At 39.4% G+C, this 16,997-nt stretch overlaps 3 protein-coding genes across 13 annotated transcripts in view; 1 reads left to right on the top strand and 2 right to left on the bottom strand.

Annotated features, from left to right (window-relative positions):
- LOC102294988 (cAMP-specific 3',5'-cyclic phosphodiesterase 4D) overlaps positions 1-5,090 on the top strand; it is a 100,610-nt gene extending 95,520 nt beyond the window's left edge. For all 7 annotated transcript variants that reach the window (XM_005934905.3, XM_005934906.3, XM_005934908.3 and 4 more), the window contains one exon: positions 79-5,090. In XM_005934905.3, the coding sequence (XP_005934967.1) occupies positions 79-648 (570 nt within the window). In that variant the 3' untranslated portion in view covers positions 649-5,090. The remainder of the gene's footprint in view (positions 1-78) is intronic.
- On the bottom strand, positions 4,482-8,212 carry LOC102296925 (gamma-interferon-inducible lysosomal thiol reductase). Its single transcript, XM_005934913.3, has 7 exons — positions 7,927-8,212; positions 6,916-7,104; positions 6,751-6,822; positions 6,565-6,657; positions 5,973-6,125; positions 5,457-5,525; positions 4,482-5,370 (listed from the first exon to the last, which is right to left on the bottom strand). The coding sequence occupies exons 1-7, from the start codon at positions 8,065-8,067 to the stop codon at positions 5,311-5,313; spliced, it is 777 nt and encodes a 258-aa protein (XP_005934975.1). The 5' UTR covers positions 8,068-8,212; the 3' UTR covers positions 4,482-5,310.
- A 4,485-nt stretch (positions 8,213-12,697) lies between these two features.
- LOC102293792 (phosphatidylinositol 3-kinase regulatory subunit gamma) overlaps positions 12,698-16,997 on the bottom strand; it is a 12,357-nt gene continuing 8,057 nt past the window's right edge. For 2 of the 5 annotated variants that reach the window (XM_005934900.3, XM_005934901.3), the window contains exons 6-12: positions 16,620-16,800; positions 16,313-16,438; positions 16,088-16,230; positions 15,808-15,984; positions 14,690-14,761; positions 14,306-14,467; positions 12,698-14,221 (exon numbers count right to left, since the gene is read on the bottom strand). In XM_005934900.3, the coding sequence (XP_005934962.1) occupies positions 14,032-14,221; positions 14,306-14,467; positions 14,690-14,761; positions 15,808-15,984; positions 16,088-16,230; positions 16,313-16,438; positions 16,620-16,800 (1,051 nt within the window). In that variant the 3' untranslated portion in view covers positions 12,698-14,031. Of the gene's footprint in view, positions 14,222-14,292; positions 14,468-14,689; positions 14,762-15,807; positions 15,985-16,087; positions 16,231-16,312; positions 16,439-16,619; positions 16,801-16,997 lie in introns of all 5 variants that reach the window. The other 3 variants (XM_014337660.2, XM_005934902.3, XM_042225910.1) reach the window with 3 other exon arrangements.

Consider the following 16,997-nt stretch of genomic DNA (forward strand, 5'->3'; position numbering starts at 1 on the left):
GATCCTGTTTGTCCTTTATGTATCGTACTCCTGTCACGTTTGCTGTTGTAATATTGTTAACATTACTATCATAACCAGGTGAGCTTCATTGACTTCATTGTGCACCCGCTGTGGGAGACCTGGGCCGACTTAGTGCACCCCGACGCTCAGGACATCCTGGACACGCTGGAGGACAACAGGGAGTGGTACCAGAGCATGATCCCCCGCAGCCCCTCGCCTTCCACCCCAGAAGAGCACCAGGCTGAGGTGGGACCAGCAGCTTTGGGAGCAGGTGCACCCATTCCTTCTGGAGGAGGAGGAGGGGACAAGTTCCAGTTTGAATTAACTCTGGAGGAAGAGGAGGAAGAAGAGGAGGAGGCAGATTCTGACCTTGAGAGCCCCATAGAGAATGAGTCTCAGTCTGCTGCGGAGAGGCACCGAGACTCCTCCTCCCCATCTCTTTCCCCAGACCCCCGCAGCAGCAGCAGCAGCGGCAGGTACCGTCCCCCTTCGCCTCACCCATCTCGGACCTTGAACCTGGCTGCCATGTCGGTGCGGAGCCCCAGCCCTCAAAGAGCGCCAGTCTCCCCAGGGCGGGAAGGTGCCGACACGGACAGAGAACTGAGCCAGGAGGGCGACGGAGTGGCCTGCCTGCGTTTGGGCACATAATGACCAGCACAACCTGCCCTGCCTGAGAGACACGGGTGCTGGATGTATGTCGATGGAGGCAGGGCAAGCCTTTACCAATAATGTCTGTAAAATCACCACAGTCCCTTTACACTGGAGACACCCACTCTGGAGAACAGAGGAATGTTCCCCCTCTGTTTTAGGTTTCGTTTTTCAGCAGGGAGAATAGTTTTTGCCTATCTTTGGGTGCCTGATAGGCCATCCTGGTTTGTTATAGCTTCAGTTTGGAGAGTCCCAGACAGAAACAAAGAAAACGAAACTGCTGCGTTTATTCTGGGAAGAAGAATGAAGCTGAGGCCTGTTCTCTAACAAGAGGTAACAAGGTAAAGGAAATGTCTTCCTTCAAAATAACTGTGACATTTGAACGCGAGCAGCGAATGAGGACCGCAGTGGTGTGACAGGGTCTTGGAAATTATTTTGCACCATAATTTCAGTTTAAGGTATAAAATTATTGAGTCCTCGTTGGATTAAGTGAGTCTGATTTCTTTAAGAATGATGTGAGAGATGAATCATTTTACCAAATACGGGATGTAAATGAGAAAAATCGGTGGACCTTAACCTCAGGGTATGAAGAGAAACATAAATCTAATGTAGCACAGATGTACTGGGTACCCCCTAACCTGACCACCACCCCAAACAGTCTTTCCAGTTTGATTTACCTCCAAGCTGGACAAATGAGACTTTAACCCATGGTGTGTCTCTACATTTAATCAAAACCCTTTAATATACAATTTGGCAACTTGCATACTTAAACCAGCTTGTAGCACCACAGAAACTGAACACTGAAGAAGACTTTACCCCAGTCTCACCTGTTGATACTATAAGACACCACCTGTATAATTAGTTTAAGCTTTATTTTATTTTGTACCTGTAGTGACTTTTAATGATGTCATTGTTCTGTTTTGATTTTCAACCTGTTCCTTGTTGTACATTAGCTGATCTCGTCTGTGGTTAAGTGCTTAAAAAGCATTTGTTTTGTTCGGTTTTTTAAATCAGGGTGCCTCCAGTCCGCAGTAGCACTTTACTGTCTCGGCCATTTCAGCTCTTCTGTTCAGTCACAAAAAAAGGGCTTCACCCACTGTAGGCCTGCTGATCACAAAAACACAGTACAAAGCATTTGACTAAAGGTACCAGAAGGCAGGGCGGGAAACTAACCAGCTTTCACAAACTAGCGTCTCAACAAAGGATTTGATGGCGTGCAACAATAATAAAGTTCCTATTCATCTACCGGTCAGATAATATTGGAATTCTAGGACTGCATCTGTTTGTTTTGAGACCGTCCAAAGGTGTGCAAACTCCAACAACTGTAGGTGAAATATAAAACTCAGCCTCCCACCTCAGACCCAAACTGAATCCGATTCTGAATATTTGTTCTTATAAAAGAATAATGCTGGCAAAAACCTTCTTTTTTAAATAATCAGCAAACAATGAACCACTGCTATAACAAAGTATTGTGTGGCATCTGTTCTATAGATGTTCCATAGATGCACATGCTCCCTAATTATAATTTAGTCTGTTTTCATTCAATCCTATTTCTACCATCCTGATGAAAATGTGTCCAATAAAGAACCTGTTCATTTTTTAAAGGCTCCCACATGTTTGTTGGGAAACACTATTCATGCAGTCACATTATTTCTGTCTGTACTGCTACAATTAAAATCAGCAGCTACAGCTACTACTGTTTTGAAGCTCTGTGAACTTCTATGCTCATTTAAATGTTTTGTTTTGTTTTTAAAACCAACATTTGTGTAGTTGTTTTTGTGGTTATATTTTATTAAAGTGCTTATAAGAGATTAGAGAGATTATTGAGGAGATCTGTGCTTATGTCCAGGGAAATTTAAGATTTACTGCTTGTTTCTTGTAAAAGTAACAAGTAATCTACTATATTACTTCTGTAACACGTGTATTCATCATGTCTTTCAGATCAGATAGAATTCCCAAAACTCTGCGAGCATCCTGTTAACTTCCCTCCAAGGAAGCCACTTGGATGTTTGACAAACTATCAGTGTGTGCATTTATAATGGCTGATAGATGGAAATTTAAAAGCTTCAGCCATACTATAAGTCTAGATGTTGAGGGCACCTGAGCCATCAACCATCTGATCTGAACAGAGCGGGGAAGACAAACCAGCAGCATAGTTCATCACAGGCTTTGACACCTGTTTGATTAAATCATACTTGAGCTCAGAGCACTTTATAAAAGAGGCCCTTGCTGTTGATTTTGTTTTTGTAGGTATTTTAGAAAATGTAAAAAATGCCAGCCTTATCCTTTAATGGTAAAATGTTGTTTCGACACACAAACCTTCAAACCTCAGTCAAAAGTAAAACATGTTAACACATCTGAACTAAAGATGCTGCTTCTAAATTGTTTTATTTTCCATAAAAAACCCAACAAGGATCTTTGAATTCTAAAATCCCAGCGGTGTGTTTTCCTACCCTGCCGACAGATACCGATGTAGAGATCAGAGAGAGCTCAGGTGGCAGAAACAAGTCACCTGTAGTTCATCCTAAACAGACTGTGCTCCATCAGCTCTTATTTGGTAGATAGTGCTCGACTGGGATAAATGTGTGCCACAAGTGTTGACAACACACAAACACCTGCCAGCCTACAATGCTGTACATTTTTACACTAGAGATTTTAACCTGATGATTGTATCAAAGTCATTAACTTTATAGTGTTAGTTTTTACAAATGATACATGTTAACAGTATTTAAGGCAAACGATTTAATAGATTTTGTGCAGCTTTGGATCCGTCTGTTCAGTTCTTTCCTAATCAGATAGCTGAGACTCGAGGATGTGTGTAGTTTCAGGTGTTTCATGACTTTGTCTTTCTGTACCAAGTACACATTCAGCCTAGAACAGTGTTTGTCGCCGTCACTGAGGTAGAAAGACCGGGAAGTAAGCAAGCACTACGCAACATACGATGCACTTCCCAGTCAGGCAGTAGTAGAAAACACTAGTCCAACAGTATTTCATTATTTCAGCTAGCAAGCTTTATTGATCAGCCTTACGTGGTTTATAAACGTTTTGAGCCTTGTGCTAAAGGACCACTGTGATGATTTCGAAATGCTGATCCTCAGACTGTTGTTCCATTCACTTTTCCGTGGAGAAAGAGGAAAGTGGGAAAACTGTTGCCAGACTTACATTTTTTTGAGAACGTTTACAAAGTGTACAAAAGAAGATTTTTTTCAAAGGCTCCAGATTTAAAGACAGTTTAGAGGTCTAATAAAATAATTGTGAGTAGATATGTCATATTAAAAGTGTCTCCTATTAAACCGTTCACATTGCAATCAGAGCAGTTCAGTTTTTACAGTAATTTTTACTCATTAGCAGATTTAGATATCAGTATCCAGCTGACCACAGATGCCTTCGTATGACAAAAGTGTCTGCATTTGGCTAGTTTTATTAATTATCTAGAGTGTAACAGGCTGAATGTAAGCCAGTGAACCTCAAAGCCTTTGAGCATCACCCGGAAGAGTAAACATTTTCAAAACACTGCATTTAAACGTCTGTTTTCTTTGTTACATCATCAAAAAACATGTATCGTGTCAAAAGTTGGTTTGTCAGCCATTCGTCAAGATCCTTTGGTTTTGATCCAGTCAAACAGCTTTCTATGAGGAGAAAACCTATTTTAGTTACATTTTTGCATAGTGTAGCAATGTTCACATGGCTACATTATCAAAGAGCACAAACAAAGAGCAAAAACAATGGTTTTACCCCCAAAAGAAGTTTATTATATTTGTACTACATTTTATTAAGGAATAATTGTCCAAAAATGTAAAAATACATTCAAAAATTTGGCTTCTGAGATTAAACTGATTTTTCTCAGATGTGGCACAACAAACAATGTGTTTCCAGTTAGTCATTATTTTCTCTTATTATAACACAAAAATGAACAAATTAAAAGCTCATATTTTTATCCTGTGTGATAGTTTTAGTAGATATACAGCAACAGTTTTCTGACAGCAGGTGTAATTTGCTCAGCACTGAACAGTCTGAGGAGTTACAGCAGGTTAAACTCAGCACCGTGGCTCTTTGCAGGAAGACGTCAGTGCCATACAGCGCCATCTGTGTCGGTGAGCGGGAGCGTTCCCGCTTCTACACAGAGACCGTGTTGCACTGACACCGCCTCCACCCACGTCCATGCAGTCTTGTTCTTTCAGCCTCTGTGTCGTGCAAACTTCTATAGAGATATTTATTCTTCAGATGTGTCTGTCGATACAAAGTACTGTAACATAGGATGTCTGATTTTATGTTCTGGAGCCTAAAAATCAAGTATACTTCACAAGTATGTATCCACCTGCCACTCCGATGTTTTTGTCAGAGAAATTAAATCTATTTTTGTTTCGCATTTTAAGCCAAAAGAGTCTCGGGAGTTCAGGGTGTTAAGTGGAAAATGCCAATAAATTATATGGAAATTTTTATCCTGTGTTTGGCTGCATTTGTTATTATAAACCATATTTGAATTAAAAGACAACTTAGTCATCTGCTCTGTTACACAAGAAAGTTATAATACTCTATATGCTTACGTTTTCATAGTATTAACGACAACACTGAAACAAACTAAACATTAGTATGGCTAATTTAACGTGTCACATTTGGCTGTTTGCCTGTAGGACTGACATATAACTTTATTTTTCATGTTCAGCAGAAGCTTCTGTCGAGCCGGACCGGAGCTCCAGTGCAGGCTGGAGGTTTCACCCCCTGTAGAAGCAGAAACATGCACAAAAAGTCAGACGCTAGAGTTGTGTTTGAATCAAAGCACTTCATTCACAAATACATCTACTCACCTTGTAGAGATGACAAACCAGTTGGAAAAGGGACGACATTGCTTTGTCTTCATTCTCTTCTGTGTATTCCTGTAATAAGGACAGCACTTAGTCCCAGCATTTCCTTCTGTAAACCCCACCAAAGGTATTAAATTTGCTTGGAATATTTGATTATCTAAATTTTCCTTTTTAAACTTTGAACCCAAATTATGAATTTTAAACTTACAACTCTGTCCACAGTAATAATTTCAGCTTTGTCATATCAGTTATGAGTTTAAGCAGCTGATAGGGACTACATGATTTTTGTACTTTTAAAAGAAAAAAAAATTAAGATCTTTTCACTTCAGCTCTTACAGATTTGGTGTATTCTGAACAACTGTAGAAACTAGATGTGCAGAAAGATGCACAAGCCTTGTCTGAAAACATGAGTTAGTTCATATTCTCTGCAGCTCAGAATTAATTTCAAATTCTAGCTTTTTAAAATGAGAAGCAGATAGACCTCTCAGTATGTTAAACAAATCTCAGCTTGCGTTTTACCCTATTGAAGGTGATCCAGGGCACATGTGTGTGTGCAGGGTTCAGGGCTCTGGTCATAAGAGCGTTGGCACGCATCAGCTGGTATCCCAGATCTCCTTTGACACACGAGTCAACTCTGGACCAGGGCACAGAGGGAGCATACAGCCGGAGACACTGAGAAAAGAAAAAGAAATCCGAAACAGAAAAAGCAGAAGGGCAATGACATAGCGAATGTGATGTCCCCTATCGGTCCGTTCAGAATTTGAGCCGAGCATTTGTGATTGCCATTTTTGCTTTTTGATGTCAGGGGCTGTTGCAATCCTCAGTTACAGAGTAGGCCGTCCTTTTCTCCTTTCATTTGTTGTTTTTATTTAATCAGCATCAGAGTAAACATCACACTGTATACAATTAGACTTGAAACCAGGGATTGAGACTCATCAAGATACAAGTTTTCCCGAGGACGTGAATCAGGTTAGCAGGGGGGGTTATTTTCTTGATGGCCTGTGCTGGCTCCTCAGGACCATGAGCTCAGCTATCACAGTAACAGTTGTGATCACTGGAAATGAAAACGACCCTTATATTAAATAAACATTTTTTTCCTGAAGTTACTCACAGACTGTGCAGCGCTCAGAACATCTGCAGATGACTCCATGCAGTAGATGATGTGAAATGCAAGAGAGTGTTCGGTTAAATGGAGGATGCAGGCCTGAGGAAGAGATCAGTCAGTCTAGAAGACCCAGCAGGAAAAAAAAAAAAAAACAAAAAACACACACACATGCAAAGTTTAAGCTGTTCAAACCTCGATCATGTTTCCTCTGCATTCAGGCTCTCCGTGCTGACAGGTGAAGGGAGAGTTTGCTGAGCGACGCTCCTACAAGAGAAACAAAGCCCAGGTTTATTCAGGTGAAACATTTGTTTTTGTTTTTGAATGCTGCATGCATCAACAGAGGAAGGACTGATGGACCTTAGCATTCCCATAGGGCACCAGTGTGACAGCCATGATGTCCTGCAGCATTGTCCAGGTAGGGAAAAGCTGCTGAGTGATAAATTCTCTGCAGTCTGGACACAGACTCTCATAGTATAGTGTGACAGATACTCCAGGGACAGCCTGGTTTGGCCTGGTAGCATTAACCTCCATACACTGTTTCTCCACCTACAAAACAGAGTTGATGTCATCTCATTTCAGTAAGAATTAAGACAAATAAAGTGTTTTTCATAACTGCTTACATGATTTACATTTACAGAAAACACTTTTCTGAAGCTCATCAAACACGCTCACATACAAGTTCAGTGCTGAAGAACATTTCCATGACATGCACAAGGATTAATTTTTAAAAAGTAACAAATGTGACTTGAACTATTTTGCAACGTTTAAAACACAATCATTGGAAAACTGAAAAGATTAGCTCTTTGGTGCTCTGAGCATTTTCTACATTATTGAAATAATAAAGAGGAAGGACAATGATTAAAATTAATAAAAGACAAAGCTCAAAATGGTCTAAGGAAGCAACACTGCACATTCATCTCCTCCTCCAGACTCTGTTTTCTCTAAACTGATTAGGTGTTTGCATGATTTGACCTCAAGCTGCTCTGTCAGTCACATGAACAACCTCTGGTGTTGAATTTCTGAGGCATGACTCTTATTAATGTCCAGACCAGGGAAACTTTCAACTCCACAAAAACTGTCCTCTATAAGTACGACAGTGATGAATGATACCATTTGGGTGCACAGTAGCAATATTAAACATTTCCTCTTGTTTTCCTGCTAGTCCTTTGCTTTAAAGTGTTTACATTAAGAAGACGCTTTCATACTGAGAGGACCATTTTACATTCTACTGAGTAAAAGCACACGAATAACGTATAAAAATGGAATAAACTTCTTAAATCTCGTTCAGCTGTGCTTACTTGTGCCTAGCCTATACTAAACAAAATTACTAGTAGGAGCATAGATGACCCCCAGTGTGGTCAGACTTACCCTGCACTCTATCGCTATTTCCAGGGACCTACACCACTGGGAGGGAGGGTAGCGACAGGCCGGTTTGGGATGACACATCCCGAAACCGCTCCGTTCAGTATAGACGAGCAAAAGCACAGCCAGGATTCCCGAGAGCTTCATGTTGGCATCTGCAAAGGAATCCACACAAATCTGAGAAAGTAGGACGGAGAATATCGAAGATGCTCCTCACTGGAACCGCCCAATCAGCTGATTGACTACAGGTGTGAATGCTGCCTTCAGTAATCCTCGGACATCAACGTTTCTGGCTCCGGAGTATAAGGGAGTAACAAAATAATGATCTGAAAATGCTGACAGTTTGATAGGATTTAATATATATTAGTATTTACTTTAAAAAAAATCCAGCTCTAACTAGTTAGCCACTAAACTAAAATTTAAAAAAGAAACGCAGAGCAAGCGTTGACGTTTTTTTTTTCTTCTTTTCTTTGCAGAAACAGCTAAAGATGAAAGGCGGCATCTTGCGCCATCTTCGATTGTGGATTTTGATGTTATTAATTGGTAATGTGTAAACTTCTATGAACTGTTTATGGGCAGATCCACTGTTTGCCTTTTTAAATTCTCACCAATTGCACGAACACAGTTTTGAAGCTAACCGTTAGCATCTCTGTGGCTATAAACGAGAAAGTCTGCTATTTTTGCTCTTACTGAGATCAAAGGGTGGCTAACGTTTGCGTTGAAGAGTAAGGCACACCACTGAATCTGTACTGCATTGGAACTTACTAAGAAGCTAAAAGGTGAAGAGAGTTCAAGAGCAGATAAGTAAGACGGTTGCTCATTGTCTCTGTCAATAATTGGCGTTCATGGTGTGACTCATTGACACATGATTATGTAATTCACAGGGACCAAAAGCGTTTGTATGCATAATGTCATACATACAGTGCCTTACAAACCCCTTTCACCTTTAAAAATCTTAATTCAAATGATAACAGTGTTGAAACTGAATATGGGCTGCTGCTGGATGTTGACACGTACTGTAACATGCTTTTGACGTGCTCTCACTGGATCTGTACTGTTAACAAAAACAAACAACAAAAAATAAACAAATATAATAATAAAGTCCACTTTGACCAGAATATAAATAAGATAAAATGATAAAGTACTCTAGCTTGTATGACAGCAGTCTAATGGCTAATAATCTGTAAGCCGTTACAGATCCATTAATATCGGTGACCTTGCCTACATTAGCTGCTGTTTTGTGACGCCATTTAGAGAGATCCAACAAGGTGCTGAAATGATGGCATTAAATAATACTCCAAACAACCCGTGAAGCTATAATCTTTTATTTGGGATCTGAAAGTGCATACATGAACAGTACAGTTCTGAAGTTGGTAAAATTGGGGTTTACATTTTAAAAAAAAAAAAAAAAAGGAGAAGTTTAATACCACTTTTCTTCTATAACTCCTCAAAGGACGCACAAGCTGATTCTGATTCAAGACAACAAGCTGAATGTTATTGCATAATCAATACAGTAAATAAACAGTTACAATAACAGTATTTTCTCACAGCAGTAGTCGTACAACTAATGCAGCTAAATCCTTTAGATCAGATACAAAAAAAGAACAAGTGTATACAGACACAATGAAAAGATAAAAATGAAAGATACAGAAACATAATTTTAACAAATACGATAATGCATGTGAGCCAGAGACAGAGGCATCGGATCAAATGCACAGCTCATCATGAGAAAGAAAACAGATATATATTCTATACTAAGTAGTTCCACATCACGTGACCTGCTAGATCTCATCAGGTTACGGCATGAAAGAAAGGGCAACAGCCAAGAGATTGGGTGAATACAAATATCTCACCAGCCTCCTTCCACCTAATCCATCCCCACATTCCACCTCCAACTGACATACTTACTAACCTCCATCATAATACTGTACCTGAACACATGCCACACCATCTTTCTTGCCCTACATAACTAATACCTCAACATAACTGTTTCTGCTGTTACTTTCCCATAAACTAATTACGGTAGACCGATTTTCACTTTCATGCCACAAATCTGTGGTATCTAGCATAAATGCCAACAAACATTTGGAGGTTCCTGAAGGGAAAAAACAGATATTACTGGTACTAAACCTCCTTAATATGATTCGCACATACAAATTCAAGGACTACACAGTTCTAAAGGTCAAACGCTAAATGGCAATCATTTGTTTCTTTTATTTAGTTATAAACCTCAGCAGGCTGGTTAAAGAGCCTATCTTTGATAATTAACATCTGTGTATTTGTAACATATGTGAATATTTGTTAAATTTCTGTAGCCACTGTGTATATTTCTATTCATATACAGCAGCAGATACAACATGGTAATGGTTGTATCATTAGGTAGCAGATCATGATGACACTTCATGATCCCCTGCAGGGATCATTTCACCATCTCTATTTTGTTTTTGTTTGCACAGTGATAAAACATTAAGATACACGAAGAGACAGAAAAAGACCGAATTGTGCAAATGCTCATTACAAAGAGGCATGACTTTGCTGAAGTACAAATCCTATTAAGTGGTCAGCTCAATGAAGATGCCACCAACTGAAGATAAATATATATATATATATATTAAAAATCAGTGCTACTATGCATCAATCTCATGAGCAACTTGACCATATTTACAAATCCCACATGTCCACCTGCCTTAGTAACAGGGTGAAGACAGTCACAGCATCTCCACCTCAAATGTGGAGTTACGTGTGTGCAAATGCTATGCTTTAAACCTAAACTCCACAGAGCAGTGGTCTTTGTGCACATATAACCTGTGTAAATTGATTTCATATTTTAAATTCTTGCTACAAAATTTACCAATATAGCTAACACTTCATTTTTAGAAGATATATATATATAAAATAAATATATTGCAATTATAGACTCAATCTATTCAGTGTGCAAAAAATACAAAAAAGACGACAACCAGATAACGTGGCGGAGGAACGGGCGCCTACATTTTGCTTTCACTCCTCCTCGCGCTGTCATGTGACGATTGTGGCGCACTCCGTCCGCGACCTGTGCAATGCAGCGATGGACAGTTTACTACTGTGCAACACTATTTCACAGACTGATGTGGTTACGAGCACGACAGACCACGGCCAACACGAAAACATTTCCATTTGCTTTGATAAAGAACTCGTCACAGTTTGACTAATACTGACAGGTGATCGAAAGAGACGCATTAAAGGAAAACTATAGCAATAAGTGCCTAGCACCATTAATGGAGGCTAAACAAAATTGATTTCATAGCTGCTGGTGTCATTCTAATACCAGAACTGGTATCAAAACAGTTTCCAGCCATAATATTCTGATTTAGTAATATGCATTATACCTTTTAAAACCTGTTACACAATAATAGCATGCAAAAATCAAACATATACACCTTTTCACTGCCACAAAGTAGGAACTTGACAGTTTCTCTCCCTTCGTGGCAATAAACAGTCTGACATTTAACTTCAAGTGTACATACGCAATGACAATCAAGAACGTGTGACCATAAAGAGAGAAGTGCATTTTAATGTGACCCGATGACACAAGAAAAAATATATACAGGTCACGATATGTAAAATTAACTCTTCATATCTTTATATATGTTTAATTGTTTCTTAATTCATGGGCAGACCAAGGTTTATTCACTGCTGTGTTCTCCTCTATAAAAATAGTTTAATCGATGATATCCACAAGCACCACTTCATCTCTGCTCAAAAATTGCACAATCAAAGAAGTCCCTGGGTTACAAACCTGCTACTTATCCAGGGATACACATACCTGGATAGATCTGAAATGTAAACAGTTTTAATTTTAAATGATACTTTTATCAATATAGACACAATTTTCTACCGTGTATATATCTCATTTACACTTAAGAGGAAAAAAAAACTTCTCAGGTATGGTCTGCTGGTGTGGTTCAAAAAACTAAAAATCATTACCTATCTAATTTTATTGTAACATACAGTTTTTGGTCCCCATAGTTGGAATCTTTACATTATTAGTTAATACCTAGCTAGCGAATATGCCTGCAAAATTCTAGCAGTAATGATAAAAATTGTTACAGCTGTTTGGTCAGTTGTAAGTCTCTATGTTATGTGCTAGGGGTGTTGATATAACCGAAATTTGTTAGTGGGTACCAATCCCCCTTATTTTTTTTATCATTCTCAATCCAAAAAAGTAGAAAATTTAAAATCTAAACTCAATATAAAGCCTTTAAAAAACGCCACAACACACACACTGCTTTCACAAACCAATCATACCTGCTTCTTTTTCCTTGTGTCTTTTGTTGACAGTTTGTAGCCACCAGGGTCATGGCTAAAATCATTGAAATCATTAACCTTTGTTTTTATAATCAGACGCCATGCATTTAGGGAAGTAGCAACTACCTTGTTATAAGATATTCAACTAGAGATTGGTTTGTCTATCTGTTTGGTTCATCAGACTGTTGTTGTCTGCAAGAGAATCATGTTGGTTGGAAAGAAGCACTTAAAGGCACTATTCTACAGTTTGCTATGAACCTGGAAGTCCTGTAGTATAACCTTGTAAGGTCACCTCACATCAGACTTCTTAACTTTGTTTTTTATCCCATCTTCCTTCACTCTCCCCAACCAGTCACAGCAGATGGCCCCGCCCCTCCCTGAGCCTGGTTCTGCCGGAGGTTTCTTCCTGTTAAAAGGGAGTTTTTCCTTCCCACTGTCACCAAAGTGCTTGCTCATAGGGAGTCATATGATTGTTGGGTTTTTCTCTGTATGTGTTATTGTAGGGTCTACCTTACAATATAAAGCGCCTGGAGGCGACTGTTGTTGTGATTTGGCGCTGTATAAATAAAATAGAACTGAATTGAATTAACAAATCTCCTGGACTCCAACCAAAATCACTTCAAACCAAATGACTGTTAAATTTAGATTTCTCACTGAGCATGTCCAAATCCTGTCAAATTCCTTACTGACCCTTATTAAGGTTAGTTTTCATAACTATAACTTAATGTAGTTTTGTAATGTCATGTTTGTGCCTAAGAAGCCTCAAATGTGACCAGATCAGTCACCATTAAAGCAGTTAGACTAGCCTTTCAACCTCTTGCTCCATTAGTTCTAACACCCCACACACTTACACCCAACACCTGGTATTTCAAAAACTTTTTGATCCAAATTTGCTGCTCCTTATCAGAAAATGAAAATATCAATATCATCTAAATGTGAAGTTGAACTGGAGAAGTCTTAAAATACAGGAATCCAATCCTCTGTGTGTATTCAGGCTATCTTATTTTGAAAGTGTTTGTGTGGATGCTCTGGCCTTAAAATAACCATAGCCAGCAATGCAGGGTGGTTCTGTCCCATACTGGGCTTTTTTTCTGTTCATATTGTTGTTGCTTCACTGTTTCTATGCATTTGTTAGATGATTACGAAGCTTAAGAAATCAATTTAAGAAATGCACACTGGTTTGTTTTTGTTCAAAGAAGTTAAAACAAGTGTGGTAGAGGTCAGGAGTGGCCAACTATAAATACAAAAACTTGATAGCGGTGAAGCTATTTTATATTTGGCTTCTTCATTAAAATAGTGCTTGTGCTTGCGTCTAGAAAAAAATACAGAAACTTGTGCTGGATTGTTTTAGCTTCAGGACTAAAGAATAATTGAAATCAACATTGCAATGACAAATTTTGTTATTTGTGTTTTCCTAAATATTTTGTGCCTTTGCTTTAGTTACTCTTTTAATGGAAGTGTTGTATTCAGAATCCAATTCACTGCACAGCTTTTTGCAACACTTTGGGGAAACTAGTGAGGCTGAATTCTGTACTAGGACAGTTTAGTTGAATATTTACTGCTGACTTCTGCAAAAGCTTCTGGTAAACTTTAGCTGGTGATGAAAAGTAAATTGGCTTTTTAAACACAGAAATTATAATAATAACAAAAGAGTAATAAAATGACTTTTGTTTGGCATAAAAGCAATGTTTAGATTATTATCCAATTTTAGCACTGAATATTTTAGTGCGGTGATGACACTAACCGGTATGCTGTTTTGAGCCTGGTAATAGTGTCTGTTCGGGTGTGTCCACAGTACTGTTACTGGGTGTGTGCTGGTGTGTCTCAGCTGGGCTGCTGGCTGAGAGCGGGCCAGGCCAGGGTTACATTCAGCTGCTGGTTGTGCTGGATCAAGGATGTGTGACGGTAGTGAAGGACGAGCTCTCTCAGTGATGAGTACAGGTTGTAGGGCTCAGCGAAGCCGTATCCCGTGGAGGTCCTGTAAATTACACAGTGTTTCACTTCCCCGTCCACACTGTATGAGAGAGGAAACTGATTATTTGGTATCTACAGGATTTATCTACAGAGCATCCAAACATTAAGTACCTAAAACACTCACACGACAGAGCAGGCAAAGGAGCCTCTCCGAGTCTGGCTGTCTCTGATTAAGAATGTCCCATCTCTCTTCCCTCTCAGCAGCTCCTCCGCCTCCTTTCGTCTCATAGCACCAACGTACCAGCTCCTCTCCTCCTGGTGGGTATCATCTGCTAGGGTGTATGGGCTAGCCGGTGGAGAGGGAGCGGTATGATGATTTGAAGCAGTTGTGCTCAGTTTTGTTGAGTGTTGGTGTTAGTATCGATCATATGAACCAAAAATAGCAACATGGGTGGCATGATGAGCCACATATACAGTATGTGTGTTGTCAGTGAACATGCCTTTGTGACATTTTACTCCAAAAGATTTGACTAATGTGGCCACAGGCCAAGAGAAAAAGGATACTTACTCTTCTTCTTCACTCCTAATACCGAGCCAGTCATTTATCTGGCTCTGCCTGGTGCCTTGTTGAGTTAGCCAACTGAAACATGGACAAAAAACAGTTGGAGTGCTGTTACATGTTTATCAGGGTAATTTCCAGGATTTTTTTTTTAAAGGAACACCAATGAGTAATCAGGCTATTTGATCAGAAAATCCAAATCAATACAGAGCAGTAAATTGGTGTAGAAAACATTAGTCATGATTTTCAGACTCACTGGCATCACTTTCGCCTAATACGGATGGTATTCATAAAAAGTGCCGCTGTAGAACATTGACTTTACTCTTTAAGTGTTCAGTCCCTTTACTTAAAGAAGGATTGTGACCACTGGTTAAGTAATAGTGCAAATCTTTAAGCATCAAAATATACTTAAAGTGCTAAAAGTATAAGCACTTATTACAAAGAAGCACACACATTGTATTAGTGGATGATTATTGATTCACTAATGTCCCTTTAAAGTTTAAAAAGGAGATTATTTCACCTATATGCTAGAAATCCAATCCAGATCAACGACATCGATCAAAGGGTTACACAGTAAAAAGAGAGATACAGTATTTACATGTTTGTTTGTTTTTTGTACTGCCCAGTAAATTAAGTACATTTACAGTTGTGCTTTAGGCTAACTATATTGATACTTGTTCAGGTTTACTTCGTGTGAAAGGGTAACAGTTGGCTAGAAAGACACGCACTACCAATCAGGCTTATGATAAAGCTCCATACCAAGCATAGTCGAGCTGCACAGCTGTGACAACATGGAGAACAGCTGATTTATTTTCTATGTTTATAACGCAGCTGTGTTATTGGTATGTGATGAAATGTAAGAATCAGATTGAGATACTCGTTTGACTGTGAAGTCACAACACGCATCTTCCAGTAGCTGTGACGCTGTGCAGGACACACTGTGTTTTGTCTTTCAGTCCTTGCTTCACTGATGCACTGATTGTAAAATCCAGCCCTGACACCAATATTTAAAGTCATAGTTTGGCCCATGCTGATACCGATCTCTTGTTATTTTGGAAATTTTGGGACCTAAATTGGAACCACTGTACAACAACCCTAAACATGGGACAGTGAAGGGTTGAACTTACACCAGGTATTGATCTCTGAGCTTCCGGAGCTCCACAAGGTCAGGCTTCAGTTTGTTCATTTTCCTGTCGACCTCCATGTGAACCAGTGCCTTGTTCCTCAGTTCCTCCTCTAACTTCTTCTTGCTGCTGTGGATCTCTTCCACCCTCGACTGTAGTTCATCTGAATTGTTTTGAATTCTGAAAGTAAAAATGAAGGAATTACTCAACTAATCTAGCAATTATTATTAATTCAACTTGTTTTTAAACAAAAAGTGGAAAACCAGGTGCTTTGTGAACGTACTTCTCGGATTCTGTACTGCTGTCTAATGTGAGGAACATGTCGATGTATTCCTTGCTGTAGCGCTCTTGGGTTTCACATTCCTCCTCAAAGATCCGAATGATTTCGCTGAAAGCCTCAATGGCAGTTCGCTTGCTCTGCAGTTCCTAGGAAGAAGAGAAAACAAACCGTTTGTTTTTAAGTCTTTAAAGGAAAGGGCTCTGAAAAGAAAGGATTAAGATCATGTACCTGGGAGGTCAGATTCAGCTCCTCAAATAGGCGGTCATACTCTTTGCTTTTTTCTTTGTATTGATCCTGAAATATCCTTAGCTGTTCTCCAGCTGCATCAATGTCAGCTTCCATCACAACCTGCTGCTATATGCACAAAACGGTAAAAAAGGATGATGGATTTAGTCTGGACATTAGCACGGCGGTTTTGTTCCAATACCAGTAACAGACCATGTGGTAAAAGTCTTCAGTTGATTACGTCTTGTTGCGATGTTGTTATAATGTAAGAAAACAAAAGTTCACAGTTAAATTGCCCCAAAAAGTTTACCTGCTGGTTTCTGGATATTGGATAGAGTAACCGTGTATCCAGTTTAGAGTTGTACTGGGCCAGTGACTTCTTCTGGTAATACTGGATCAGATCCGCTACAGAGGAAAAAGCCAGTGGCTCAGAGAAGCCGTACTTGCCCCCATTATGGAAGATTTTAATTAGTCTGTTTGAAGCGTCTTTTCTGCAAAAGTCAAAGGATAGTTGTCCCATAAATAACATGGTACTTCTTGTCGTTTTAGGCTAGCAAGTAGGGAGCTTTGTTCCCCATTAGAGCCTCTCCTGGTTCTGTTTAGTCACTCTCACTTTTCCTGACAGGAGACTTTTAGATCTCTAAAATCTGTGTGTGTGTGTGTGTGTGTGTGTGTGTGTGTGTGTGTG

Source organism: Haplochromis burtoni, unplaced genomic scaffold (assembly GCF_018398535.1).
Source record: "Haplochromis burtoni strain Fernald_Lab_line unplaced genomic scaffold, NCSU_Asbu1 Contig_189, whole genome shotgun sequence".
NCBI classification, from domain to species: Eukaryota; Metazoa; Chordata; class Actinopteri; order Cichliformes; family Cichlidae; genus Haplochromis; species Haplochromis burtoni.

Excerpts from the sequence above, each read along its gene's own strand:
- LOC102296925 (XM_005934913.3), bottom strand. The coding sequence starts at position 8,067 with ATGAAGCTCTCGGGAATCCTGGCTGTGCTTTTGCTCGTCTATACTGAA. Across the intron at positions 6,126-6,564 it reads TTCTGAGCGCTGCACAGTCT|TGTCTCCGGCTGTATGCTCC; the intron begins GTGAGTAACTTC and ends TTCTTTTCTCAG. Across the intron at positions 5,371-5,456 it reads TGGTTTGTCATCTCTACAAG|GGGGTGAAACCTCCAGCCTG; the intron begins GTGAGTAGATGT and ends CTGCTTCTACAG.